Source organism: Culex pipiens, chromosome 1, assembly GCF_016801865.2.
Source record: "Culex pipiens pallens isolate TS chromosome 1, TS_CPP_V2, whole genome shotgun sequence".
NCBI classification, from domain to species: Eukaryota; Metazoa; Arthropoda; class Insecta; order Diptera; family Culicidae; genus Culex; species Culex pipiens.
In genome coordinates this window covers 138,709,640-138,724,177 of record NC_068937.1, presented here as the reverse complement: position 1 = coordinate 138,724,177, position 14,538 = coordinate 138,709,640, and the positions used below count along the sequence as shown (strand labels likewise).

The 14,538-nt window shown below is 38.9% G+C and overlaps 1 protein-coding gene across 8 annotated transcripts in view; it reads right to left on the bottom strand.

The window, feature by feature from the left end:
- LOC120417082 (homeobox protein abdominal-A homolog) overlaps positions 1-14,538 on the bottom strand; it is a 49,229-nt gene that overhangs the window by 25,896 nt on the left and 8,795 nt on the right. For 5 of the 8 annotated variants that reach the window (XM_052706636.1, XM_039579053.2, XM_039579051.2 and 2 more), the window contains exons 4-5: positions 11,465-11,500; positions 3,534-3,581 (exon numbers count right to left, since the gene is read on the bottom strand). In XM_052706636.1, coding sequence (XP_052562596.1) covers positions 3,534-3,581; positions 11,465-11,500 — 84 coding nt within the window. The remainder of the gene's footprint in view (positions 1-3,533; positions 3,582-11,464; positions 11,501-14,538) is intronic. The other 3 variants (XM_039579056.2, XM_039579059.2, XM_052706634.1) reach the window with 1 other exon arrangement.

Below are 14,538 nucleotides of genomic sequence, written 5' to 3'. Positions count from 1 at the left end.
CTTAAAGTTTTTTGTTTTGAACTTCTTGCTCTTTGTCGTCTGTAATTTCGACGAGATCTCTGACTTGAGCCAAACTCTTCAAGTCTGGGCACTAATCGGCAATTTGTTTGCTCGAAATGACGCAAAATGGTGGGAATCTGCTGTGAAGATGGGAGATAAAACTAATCTTCGATTATTTCCCTCAGGCCACGACCTGGTTTTACACTTGCCGCCCCTCGTAAGTAACCCGCAGCAATTGATTTACAGTATTTTACCATCCTGTCAAGTAGTGCTCAGCCTCGACCTCACCAGGCATAAATCTCGCTTTTACGACCAGCGTCTAAGCCAGCGAATCCGCACTAGCTAGTGTACCACCGCCTCTTAAAAGCCATAAAAATTGCAGAACTACATACAATGAGCCACACTGTTGTCACGTGGTGATCTGGCCCCCAAAGTGAAGATTCTTGCGTTTTTCACGCGACCTGCTCGAAACACAGAGAAAAAAGCAGCTCGTAAAAGTGAGCATAATTTTATGGCTTTTAAATAATATTCGAGACAGCGCGCGAGACTGCGACTTTACGACTTTTCCGCAAAAGTACGCGCGCCCAGCTCGAGAACAATAAATTTTCCAGACCGCGGCCGAGATCGCTCGTGACAGCGGCGGGAATTAGAATTTGAGGAGGCCTCGACTCGACAACACGTGATTTACGAGGCGCGCCAAAACTGCGAGGAAGCCAGAGTTGTGAATCGATTTCCGATTTAAGCGACGAACCCCCCTTCACCGACGCAGAAAAAAATGAATCGAAAATTGCGGCGAGCTCATAAAAATTGGAATAATGATTTGTTTGGCTATAAACTTTATCGTCGATTTGACATTTAAATGGTGGAATAATACGGCCAATAAAAGCGCTCTCGTTGCTCTATTCACCGGAACGAGCTCTTCAATTAATCGATTTAGTTTCGGCCGGCGTGACTCCCAACGCTCGCTAATGGGCTTTAATGGAATGAATGCGGACTTTGATTGCTGTTGACAGCGAGCAATTTGGCGAATTCCGGTGAGTCTATTTTTCGATTCCCGCCACCGCCGCAGCAAATGGGGCCATTAGCCACGCCTCGTTCGCGCCGAAGGTCAACGCCGCCGTTTTTTGGCGGCGGAGGAACTCGTCACCGGGATGATCTGGAAATTGAGCCATTCCGGTCTTGGTGTCCCTGACCACGGCCAGAATCTGCGCGCGAGCGCGCTCGCGCGCGTAGGTTTCACTTTAATTGACCAATAAAGTGTGTAACTCTGTGTAAGCAAGAAGAAAAGAAGTACACTGGATGCTGTGGCCATGAATCCTGGTCAACCTCCAAGAGATAATCAGAGCTCGCGGGCGCTCGCTCGCTCGTATGCGGTCATAAACTAGGAGAAATAATTGAATTGATTAGTGCCCCGGCTTGGAAGAGGGAAGGCGAAGGCGGAGGCGAAGCAGCTGCTGCTGGACCACGAAACAATTTCTTCAATCGAATTAATGAACCTCGCTTGGGTCGCGTCCAGAGTCCAGCTTGCGAGGTTGCTGCGAAACGACAATTTTGTCCGGTGGCGGTCGTCGTATGTGTGTTTTGTCGCATAAATCAGGGGGCCTTTAATTGAACGCTGGCTCAATTAGCCGGCGTCGATTGGAATCGGGGACAGTGAGCTTCTTGGGCGTTTGAGATTAGGCTTTCTAGTCTCAACGAAACATTTGCTAGCTGATCTTTGGAAAGTGTCTGAAGACCAGAAGGAATCATGGAAAAGTAGCATAAGATGATTTAAAACTTCTGGAAACCCCGTTGAATACATGCACTTTTTTTATAATTCTGAGTACACCATCAAATTGTGCGTCCAATTTTACATAAAAGTCCTTTTGAAACCAAATTACCAAACCATCAACGTTTCAGGCTGCAAATTATTGAAAACACCATTCTTTTCGAATGTTCGCAAATGGAAGAGGTCGTTCAGCCACTCCGTCGCGAGATATCGAAAAATGGAGCTCAAATTCGTGATCAGGCACAAAAGTTACCCCTTAGGACAAAGTTTCACGCAAATCGAAGAGGGGTTGGGGCAACTGCTGTATGAGTTCACGAAGAATTACCCATATAGAATCTCTTGGAACAATTGTTTTCAAAGGTATCCCCGTTCTCATGATACAACTTTGTTGGGTGACGTTTGATCGTTTTGAAATGTTCTACAAAGTTGTTCCTCATGCAAAAATCTATAAGAAACATGTGTTTGAAGTTGATTAGGAGCTTCTGCTTTGCTTATATTTTTGAAACGAGAAAAGTATCATTTTCCATATAAAATACATAACAGCTCATAATTGTGATGACTTCTGGGCCACTCAATCTTGATTCCATTTCGAAAACATTATCCAGAAGCCTTCTCAAAACCAGAACCACATTCAAATAAACAATTGCACGATAATAAAACTGCTTCACGACACTGATAAAGAAATTAATTCCCACGAAAGTGCAGCCATCGCTCGCGTATGACCGACCCTAAGAAAGACCTTAATTTATTCCACACGCGGCGGTTTCTTTGACGAAGAAAACCCTGCTCGCGCGATGCGTTGGAATTTAATGAAAATCAACTTTTTTCCCCGTGCCTTCTCGTATAAGTAAGCAACTGTGTCTGGTCCAACCGCAGGGACCATCATAACTCATGTCATGAGCGGTCCTGAAAGCAAAGAGATTCTCAACTCTGCATTCAAATGCAACAACCGCACACACACACACACTCGACCACCAAAACCTGAAATAGTCGTGTCAAGGTGTGTGCATTCGAAAGACCGCGCCGAGGTCGTAAAGTAGAAGATGCGACACAATCGCTCTCCGCGCGCAGCGCAAAGGTGTCTCAAGATCTGCGGCAAGCTGCTGCGTCGAGGAAAAGAATCCAGTTCTTCCATTTCATTTGGAATTCAAATCTTCCGACAACCGGGCCCCGGGATGCTGCTGCGTCAGATTCTTCCCCATCACAATCAGCATAAATTTTCCGGCCATAGCTGAACGAAAAGAAAAAAACTTTGAAGAGCCACACCACAAACGCCATATGTTGGCTTTTGCTGAATAAAGAGAGCACTTTTTTCCCTTTTTTTCATTCCATTATCGAATTAAGAGCCGTGGCCTTTTTTTCTCCCCCTAAGCGCTGACCGAGTCCGGACGCCATTGTACGGAGTGGCGTGCCAGCATAAATCAGTGCATATGTCAAAGCAAAAGGAGCCAGCCTCCTCTCTCACAATGTTGCGTTGTGAGTGTGCGAAACGAGTTTCGTTGTCCTGTGTTCGCGCCAACATCAACCAGTCGGTTGGGATTCAGGCCCAGCCAAAAAAAAATAAAGGTTCAAGTTGGTGGCCATGGCGGCAGATTCGCTTTTGTTTAATCATGCGTCCTCTTGACGTGAATTTATAGCAAGGTACGGTACGGGGCTCTTTGTTCGGTCACCGGCTTGGCGGGAATTCTCGGAACTCGTCGGATCGATGGCACAAAATGACCGCAGCGGGGAGTTTGAGTATGGACGGTTAAAAAGTGAGACTTACCAGAGAAATCACCGCACACCACACGATCGAAGGGGTTGCTCATCCAATCTGTAAGGTACGGAAAGATATTAGTATGTGTGTGGTACATTTGAGGTAAATAAGCTTGTTAAGTGACTAAATAATGTTAGAATAATCCCTTGGAGCAATTTGGTGCATAAGGTATCCCCTTACAGTAGATATATCTTTTCTGGTTGACTTCTAATCGCTTGACAATGTTCTACAAAGTTGTTCCCCGTCTTAAAATCTATAAGAAACTTGAATACAACATTGCTTGCTAGCACTGTTCTAGTTTTGGAAAACCAAATAAGAAAAGTCCCGTTTTCCATATAAATGATACCAGACTCTCAAAAATTAGCAAACAGCAATTGAAAATTGCCTCTTTTCGCTCTGCATAGTCCGTTATGCTCATTGTCCGTCCCCTTTTATGGCCATCCCTCGGAGAGGTTGCGATGATTTATTTGCATACACACCAACCTTTCTCAGCACAGGTCAGACAGCACAGCAAAGCTGTGCGGAAGCCATTTTGAGTTTTCAACTCTCCGTGCTCTACATTCCCTTCGTCGACTCCGAATTGGCTGCGAATGATTTATCTCTCATCTGGTTCTTCATCCTCTGCCTGCCCGGTTTGACTGGTTCAAGAACGAGACAAATCGCTCAACGACGACGACGACTAAGCCCAAGGCAGCTCTCGGCCGAATTAAAATTCCTCAACCACTTCTCTTACACACTTAAGTGGATTAAAGCTCGCGGGGTCGGCTTCTGCGGGGGCCCATTATCGTCAATGGCAATCGCCTTTAATCATTGCAATAACGATCAACGAAACGAAATAAGTTCGAATTCAATTTGAATTTTTCCTTTTTCTTGCGGGCGCTGCGCGCCCACCAAACTTAACGATGGTTGGAGAGGGGACTTGGGCAAAAAGGAAAAAATCACCCATAAAATTCAAGTTATTTCAATCAGCTAAATGAAACAGTGCCTGCTGCTGCTGCAGCAGCAGCGCAGTGTCTTCCCGAGAACTGAACGTCCAAAGTGAAATGTGGATTAAGATTAACTTGGGTTCAGTTAGAAAGTTTCGCAAATTGTTTCGCCAAGCAGCACATTTCCAGTCCAAACAAACATCGATTTCACCTTTTTTTCGGACGGGGCGCTTCCCTGCTGTGACAAATCCTTTCCTGGTGAGCTCCGCTCACCTGTACCGGAGAGTTCAAGTTGCGCGCCACGGTTAGTTACGCAACGAAGATATAACCCAGAGAGAGAGAAACTACGCACCGAGTCCGCACAGCTGGTTGTTGTTGTTCCCCGAAGGGTTGCGTCTGATTTTGGCAGATTTGTGCATTTCGTGTAAGCCTTTTTTCGACTCCTGGTGGGCGCTTTCTAATTTTTTGTGTGTGTCTTATGCTTTTTTTGTTGGGTACGGAAACGTTTCTTAGCCATGCAAGACATGGTTCATTTTTGGCTGATTGAAGCTCTGACCTTGGCCTCGGAGAAAGCTAGAAAGCGTGGAAAGGGTTTTTCGTTGCAGATCGTGCACAAATTTCAAGGTCTGCTGACTGGTTGGGCTGTGAAATCTATCGCTTAATGGCTTTTCCAACATTTTTCAACGTTACACAATAATGAGTTAATGGTCTGCTTGGAATTTGGCTTACCATGTGCTTGCCATAAGTCCCAGTCGGAATAAGTTTCATAGTAAGATCTTTAGATACAACTCGAAACTCAATCGCTTTCCAGGTTGATCGAGTTCATGAAGATACAGATATTTAGCAATTCCGAGCATAAAACAAGCGCTCTGTTTGAATCTCAAACCGCAAACTTTGTGTCTTGTTTTGAAAACACTCGGACTAAAATTATGATTTGAAACACGACCCGCCTCGATAAACATTACAACTCGCGCAGAGTTCTTTCGCCACGGTCGAGCGCTCCCAGGAACATTTATGCAAAATGGTACAAACAGTCAGTGTTGGATTTGTCGGCGGCGACGGCAATTGAGCAATTGTTACATAATTCAGGCGCGACCCAAAGTTCAACAAACAACAACCGACTGAGTGTTTAAAATAAACACGCAAGAAGAAAGCAGCCCGGAATGCGGTTTGAATGCGTAATTTAGCATTGTTCAAGAATGGTCAAGTGGATAATCCTCTGAATAACGAGAACAAACTCCCGCTGCGGTTGTGGCTTCTGGGGTTCGCCGGCCATAAACCCTTCACGACGACCTAACTGCGCGGGGTTTTAAAATATTTTTACGATGACCGTAATTGCACTACAATGCACTTGCACCGTGGTCATTAAACGATGAGCTTTATCTATTCAGCGACACCGACGCCGGCCACACCACAGCTCATCCTCGTTCACACCTTGGTCCCGTTTCGGTCGTCCGACCGGCAGTGCCGAATCGTGCCATAAACCATCATCAAGATAATTGTTATTGCACTCAGCCGACCGTTTGCTAAACACATTGTAAGCGTAATTATAACAAAATAAAGGCGATAACTTTAACGCGTTGTTTACGAAATTTTTCACCCCCTTCGCAGCTCCCTGTTCAGTTTCAGGGGGGCGTGAGATTTGAAATTTTGGGATCGATCATCGAGCGCCCAGAACAAACACACGCGCGCCCCAAAATTCACCATTAACGTTTCAGCTTTGTTGTGTCTTGTGTGTCGGCGATTAACATTTGTTCTCGGAGGAGGAGGCGGAGGCCGCCCCAGAAATTGCACCATTTTCGATGCTCAACGCGCGCGGAATGGCCACTTAAAGTGGTCGTTCCGAAATTTTTGAATGACCATAATCTAGCCCCGTCAACGACGCGGCGCGTCCTCCCGCGAAAACTTGCGGACTGTGTGTTTATTAAAATGTGTCATCGTCGAGTGTGACACGGCCCCGATCGAGGTTGGTTCGGTGGGAGTTGAGTGGATTTGGGTGAGAATGATGGGTGGTGAAATATGGGGGATCTTAATTTTTTTTGCGATGGAGTGGTTCGTTTTAAAAATTCTTACGAATTTTAATGATTACCAGATCACTGTAACAAAGCAAAGATTAGTGATTTAAACGTATCATTTCCAAATGATAAGATAAATTACTTTAAAAAAATTAAAATTAATCGTTTAAAAAAGAATATATCAGGTTAGATATAAATTACGGATTAGTTGATAATAATAAACGGTGCACGTCAACCAGAGCTTTTGCATCCCGATTTTTGTTACAGAAATTTTAGTATCTTCAAAACTACTGGAACTATCGATATAATTTTTGATTCATACCCTAAGCTACTATTTCCATAAAGATTTACAACATTTTTTTACAATTTTAATTATTTTTTTTTAGATATAAATTACGGATTAGTTGATAATAATAAACGGTGCACGTCAACCAGAGCTTTTGCATCCCGATTTTTGTTACAGAAATTTTAGTATCTTCAAAACTACTGGAACTATCGATATAATTTTTGATTCATACCCTAAGCTACTATTTCCATAAAGATTTACAACATTTTTTTACAATTTTAATTATAAAATTCCCATTCCCAGAAATATTTAGGACCTTGGAAAAATATGTTATTTTTCGCATTTGGAATAATGCCGGCGTTGTACTCTGTTTGGCATAATGGCCATATGGCATTATGATCAAATGGCATAATGATATAGAATTTCCATTTCAATATTAGATCTGCTTTTAAGAAGACCTTGCTGTGAGAACAAATGATACTAATTGATGTTTTCATTCATTATGAAGAGAAAACTTTCTTTACTAGTGATAACTGCTGAAGGAAAATTAAACTTTTGTCAGCAGTTATCACAAAGAGGAAAAATCTTAACACTTCACATTTAAAAATGGACCACTTTTTGAAATAAATGGTACATCATGTAATAAAAAAAAACTTTTTTTCGAAAATCTATCACTCAGGGAAATAGGTTTCTGATGAATGGAATAGAACCGAACATCTTTTGAAAAACTTCACATAGCTTAGCAATAGGAACTTATAGGAAATTCAGACGGATCGAATGGCTCTAATCCGTACACAATTGGTTCAGCCAGTTCCAAGAAATCGGAGTGACAATTTTCGTTACTACGAAAAGTCTCATTTTTCGAGTGATTGTACAGTCTTTCCCTAAATGGTAAATCTCTTCAATTTTTTTCAATATTCATTAATATTCACATCTTAAAACTGTTTTGTGCTGAGTGCGAAAATGATTTGATAAACAGAATTATAAATTTTCTGAAAAAAAAGTAATTGAGCTCGTACCATGTAGCGTATGTGGCCCAAAAGTCACCAATTTCAATCCATTCGTGAAAAACGTATTCCAAATCCAACTAGTTTACGGCTAATTTTTTGTTTCTACAGTAAATTTTGATGTCAAAATTGTTTTCTTCAGGGACCAAAGTTGTTTAAACCATTTTTTTTTTTTGACAAATTGGAAACAAATGTTTTTAGCTTTTGAAGAAAAAATCTTTTTTTAAAGAAATTTTATGGTTTCTTCCTACTTAAATTTAACGTAAAAAAACAATTTATGTGATTTTTATGTTAGCCTTTTTTGCATCCGTGTTTATTAAAACTATTTGTTTTAGACAGAAGCCAACAAAATACGGTTTTAAAAAATTTCTTACTTTGAGTTTAAGTTGATTATTTTTGTCACGGAATGAAAATCTGCGTTTATATGATTTTAAAGCTTTTTCTAGCAAATGCTAGTGATTTTTCACGGCAAAAAAAAGAAATTTCGCGGCATGTCAGTTACGAAATACTGGAATTACACGACGATTTCTCGGTGCTCTGAAATCTGCTTAAAATAAACGAAAAAATATGTAATTTAGAATGATTGTATACATGAAAGAAACTGGAAAAGTTAGCAGTTTTTCGAGTTACAAAATGACAAAAAATTTCAATGGTCAATTTTGTGAAAATTTGCAGAATTTTCATCAGTAGAATTTACGATTTAGCTATTCTTTTCTTGTTGAGATATAAAATTCAATTTGTAAAAAAAAAACACTTAATTTTTGCCAAAATATTTTATTTTCAATTTTCCTAACGATAAATGCAATTTGTTTATCGTTATTTTAGTAAATTTTTCAGAGATTTAAAAAAAGCACAAGCTGATTTACGTTTTGTATCATTCTTATCATTCCTTCAGATTGTTTTAGAAATTTCGTGTTAGGATTGAAGTTTTAATTTTTCGCTGGAAATATACAATCAATTATTTCGTAAAACATTACAGTGAACAAATTCTGCATTAATGAATTTGTTATTTAATTATTTTACTACTGCCTCAAAAATGCCTCATAAAATTCTTGTAAAATGGATGAATAATTGCATGTCTTCATGTTCAATGTCTGAATGCATATATCATCATTAAAAAATACTTCAAAATTGGAACAAGTAAATTCAAAAGTTCAACTCTCAAACTTTGGTACAGAAAATGCAACCAATGATCGTTCAATCATCATGGTTTTAGTTCACAGAATGATAAACTGAAATCAATTTCAGTTCATCATAAATTAGTTTGAATTGGAAGCACACAAATTTTTGATTAGGTTCATGAAAAATGCAATTTTACAATAGTTAAATAAGCGTATTACATTTTCTGTCATCCAGAAACCAAAATAAAACAAACATTAATCCTTTCAATTAAAATTTATCGTGCACAGCACTGATATTGAAATTTTAGGCCCATAAATAAACAACGAACCATGCGTCTTTCCAATTAAAAACTTATTGTAACTTATCATTTCAAATTGAGCATAAATGTAATTGTAATGCAATTTCGGCAAAAAAAAAATACTCAAACTCAGTTTAAACATATTTCTACGACAAGAAAATTATAAAAAGAACCACCCTTCAAAAATTTTCACTCCCAACCCACTCAAGCTGTGAAAAAAGTCTATGCTCCATGTGTCACAACCATTTCAATAATTTTGACTGACAGCCAGTCTGCTGCAAAGACGACTCATCTTTTACTCTAGATATGTGTGTGTAGGAGCGACGCATGTGTTTGTGTGTTTGCAAGCAACACCATCATCCGCCGGGGCACCCCATTCAATTTTTATTGTTCAATAAAATGGTCTATTTTTATGGTGCTTATTTAAAGCATTTCTACGACTAATTAAAATGATAAATATTGTAATTCTGTACCGCCGGCGGACGATCGCACTCCACTGACGACTGACTGATAGGCAAAACCAGCGACCATGTGTGTGCGTTTTATTGCCACGACAAAGACAGACAGTTTCGCATCAAAATCATTTTTACGGTGGGGGAAATAACTAAAAATTATGATAATTGTGTTATGAAAATCGCCATCAAAGTTGGACGCTCTCGCGACTGAACTCCCAGCTGCTGACCCCAAGTGAGAGAAGGAAGCTCCTGGGAGACGTGTACTCCTTTTTCAGCTGGTGTTATGATTATTTTTATGGAGTGTCTATATAGACGGCAATTCAGAACGACCCCCAAAAACAACCAGCCAAAACTGTGTGCGCCCGCACACAAACACACAGCAGTATACTCGTAGTACTCGTTACGGCGATGTCACAAGCACACACACACAGAGTCACCTCGACTTGGTCGAAAAAAAAGGGAAAATAAAAAAGCGTATAAATGCGGTTAGGAATTTGATACAGTCAAGGCCGATTGCGGGACCACTCATTTGAATATGGCACGGAACGGATCCTCGGATGTCAACCCGCCAGGACACGGAAAATCCGTCCGATTTGACCGCTTATCTTTTCTTCGAAAATAAAAAAAAAACGAAAGAGGTGACGTGCTATCTCCGATGGCGTTTGTTTTATTTCCACGAGAAGATTTTTATGGGGGTGATTCCGGCCATTCCGACAGTTGCCATGGAAACGTTTCCCAAATTTTTCGGTACGGATGCTGCGCAGGCCACCCTCTTCTCAAACCATCGCTGGTCAAAAAGGTTTCTTTGTTCAGTTCTGGCCAGCATCCAAACTGAGCTGGGGGAGGGTGACCCAACTGGGGGCGGAGGAGGAGACGGTTCGAAATTAATGAAATTTTAAGGAATGGCTCTTGGCTGCCCTTAAAATTAAGAAGGAAAACTTAGAGCAGAGAATGTTCAATTTCCTCAACTTGTGTCGCTCCTTATCTGGTTGCCCTTGTTTCAGCTCGCGTGTCGGGAATCCTTTTTCCAAGCGCCGCAAAGCTCTCTACCAATATTAAAATCAAAATCACCATAAATATGGGAATTAAAATTCTATTCTCCGAAGCGCTCTTGCAGCGGGCGAAATTTAGGAAATAAATTTGAATAAATTAAGCTTAACTTTCAATCTTCCAAGCGTGGCATCTTCCTGTCTTTGTGAGCGTTACGGATCAGCCAACCAAGTTTGGAATCTTGCTAGGGGACCCAACAGAAATACCAGATACCACGGGGTGAATCCGTTTGGTTTCGAGGATACGTGAACGGAATAAAACATGATCAAAGGTACACAGCACGAGAAGGAGCGCCATGTAATATTCAACACATCCCTCTCACAGCAAATCCACCGAATATGATAATGTCGGAAAAGCACCCTCCTCCTGCGCTTAAGGGGGCGACTGCGAACTGCTCTCACTTTGCAGTCGTTATCACCCCATCCTGGGCCGAAAACGGCCCTATGCCTTTCGTGTGCAGGACCAAAACCACCCTCAAACCGAGTCAGGACTCACCCCACTGGGAGCGCGCACTTGGCGCGTTTTCTGCTGGGCGATATGGAAAAATTAGAAATGCGCATAATTTATTGCTCCAACTCCCTCTCCGTGCCGGGAGACCAGGAAAAATCCACCATTTTGAGCAAAGCAATTTAGTTTAAAATTTTGCACCCCGTGTTAGAGCAAGCACCTTACCACCAATTGCCGGAGTTAGAAGGGAGGGAGGGGAGAAATTATAACCACCAGAAGACGAAAAGAAAAAGCGATTATTGTTTTGCAAAAAAAAACGTCCGGTAACACTAACCTGTGCTGGCAAATTTCTGTAGCGCGGATTGGGATGCTGTGACATGAGATGAGGAGCACAGGAGCGACACCAGGGGGTGGCATGTGTGATGGGAAGAGAAACAAAAAGGATCTTATTTAGAATCTGTCTTCTGGACTATTCTCACGCGAAAAAGTTCAAATTACAGCTGGCGATATTTGATAGAAATCAGACAAAGAACTTTCAAAATAAATACATGCAAAAAGAAATTGCAATTCAACAAAATTCAAAAATATTATATAAAAATTCATTTCTATCCATCTAAAACAAATAAATAAATAAGTATCTCAACTTATATGTATTCAACGCTTATCATGCATTTAAAATATAAATTCACTAAGAAAGATATAGAAAAAAATCATTGAGAAAGAGATAGATAATCACACGTTGAATCTCAAAACAAAAAGAATAAAATTATTTCAAAAACATTATTCAAACTATTTTACACAGAAAAAAAATCATGGTAATATTACATCTGGGAAGGTATGCATCTTTTATGTCAAAAAAAAAGTGTAATTTTACCCTTTGAAAATGTTTATTTTTACCACTTTTACGATGTAATGTCACTTTTTCTGTTTAAATTGAGGTAAAATTACATCATAAAAGAAGTAATATTCAACCTTCGAAAGTTAAATCTTCAAAATTTACACAATTTTTGTCTGTGTAGATGTTTAATTCGTTTCCAATAAATTACAGATTGTTTTATTTATTAAGAGAATATTTAATTTGTTTTTTTTGGCACAAACATTAAAAAAATTCTAACTAAAAATCGACATTTTAAAAACAAATATTCGTTATCTTTTGGATAGTTAAAATTTTAAATCAAGTTTTTGTCACCCTCACTCATCAAAGTTTCAACAACAAAATTAAGGTTAAAAACAAATATTTATTTCCAAAAAATAAAATTTTCATTGAAAAAAGTTGTACAATCAATTGTAAACTGTTTCGAACACATTTAACAATCTTTATTTACTGTATTTTCATCAATCATGACTCAGTTTTATTGATATTATCTATATTTTTACTTCCAAAAACTAATTTATTTTGTACCTTCCTTGATTCAGGAATAGCCTACAACAACTAGAAATAACTGTGGTGACCTACTAACAACTATTGATTAGATCGAGTTGCTTCAAAATTACTTAAAACTTCTGGTGTCTGGTAAACTTGTATTATGGAAATTAAACATTTCGGCGCTTAGACATTTATAGAAATGAAATGTTAAATTCAATATTATATCATATTTACGACAGAACAATTGATAACGAAATAGTAGTTTATGCAGCAAATTTCAAAAAGAGGATTTTTTCAGCACGAGTCGTACATTTATCCAACGAGGTTCACCGAGTTGAATGAATACAAAGAGGGCTGAAAAAATCAAGTTTTGCAACGAATTCCATACAACATTTTTTGCAATTCCAAAAAACACACACTGAGTGAAATTTTATGTCAAATTTTCATTTTTTTTGTCAATAAATCGTTTACATCAAAAATATGTTGAAAAGTGTTACTTTTCGAAACAAGTGCTGAAAAGTTCAACTTTTCAGCACCCATTTGACAACACTAAAAGGATTTCTGATTTGCTAACAGAATTTTTGCAATTCCGTCGTGAAACTACTTACTTTTCCTGTCATTCTTGAACGACGACATAGCCTACTTTTCTGTACCAAAAATAACAGAATCGAATAGCAACACTTTTCAAAATAAATGCTGAAAAGTTCTACTTTTCAGCACTCAAATGGGTGCTGAAAAGTTGAACTTTTCAGCACTTTTTTTTAAAAGTAACACTTTTCAACATTTTTTTGATTCAAACGATTTATTGACAAAATACATGAAAATTTGACATAAAATTTCACTCAGTGTGTGTTTTTTGGAATTGCAAAAAATGTTGTATGGAACTCGTTCCAAAACATGATTTTTTCAGCACTCTTCGTATTTATCCAACTCGGTGAACCTCGTTGGATAAATGTGCGACTCGTGCTGAAAAAATCCTCTTTTTGCAACTTGTTGCATAAACTACTATTTTGGATCAACTAGAATCGTTTTGCTGTCTTCGATAAAATTTTACTAAAGAATTTCACACCTGACATTTTTTCGTCATAATCAACATTTTTAAAATTTCGCTCATCTTTAGATACTCTTATAAGCTCAACATCGAACTTAAACCTAAACAGAATTGTCCAAACTTAGCACAGATACTTGATTTTTGCCCAAAAATAGTAACAAAGTAGCGAGCTCTTGGTTTTTTGATGGTTCTTATATGTTTTTTATGCTTATTTTTACCAAAAATAACATGTGCAATTTACACTTTGAAGTTGATTAATTTTTTTGAAAAACTGGGATCAAAATTCAGGAATGGACAATTAAATACATTTGTAAAATATTCTACTGCCGTCGGGAACAAAAACTTTCAATGCCATGAACAAACAGAACGAAATCAAATTTGTCTAAAAAGAGCACTGACGCATATTTTGAGATTGGTAATCGAAATTGATTGATGTGATTTTAACAAAATTAACACAAATGTTTCGAGAGATTAATATTGAATTATCTAGACATATAAACTCAAATTTCAAAGTGAAAAATTTTACAAGAGATTCACCAAAATATCACACTCAATGTGACAAGATTTTTCCGATGAAATACAAGTTTCATAAAGTTAGTCCAAAAATACCCCAATTAGCATAAGCCAGCATTAAAACGCTAATTCATTTGATGAGTCCAGTACGGTATGCTTCCACCGGCACGGTCCAGTAAAATGTGTTTAAATTTTACGTTATTAATTACTGCAAAAATACCACGCGACCGACGCTTATGCTTCATGCGTGTATTCCCATCGTAACCCAACCCAAACCATGCTTTATACTATACTATGTTGCTTCTTTATTTTTGGGACGACCCAGCCAGCGGTCAAACGTGGCCCACAGCGGTTCTGGTTCCGCTAGCTTGGTTGGCTCGCGCGTATTCATAAGCCGATGATAAGGGCTAATCTTAATCTTTTAAAAGCAAGAAAAGTTCAAGCGTCTAAAAAAGGTTGGAAAAATAAAATAAAAGAA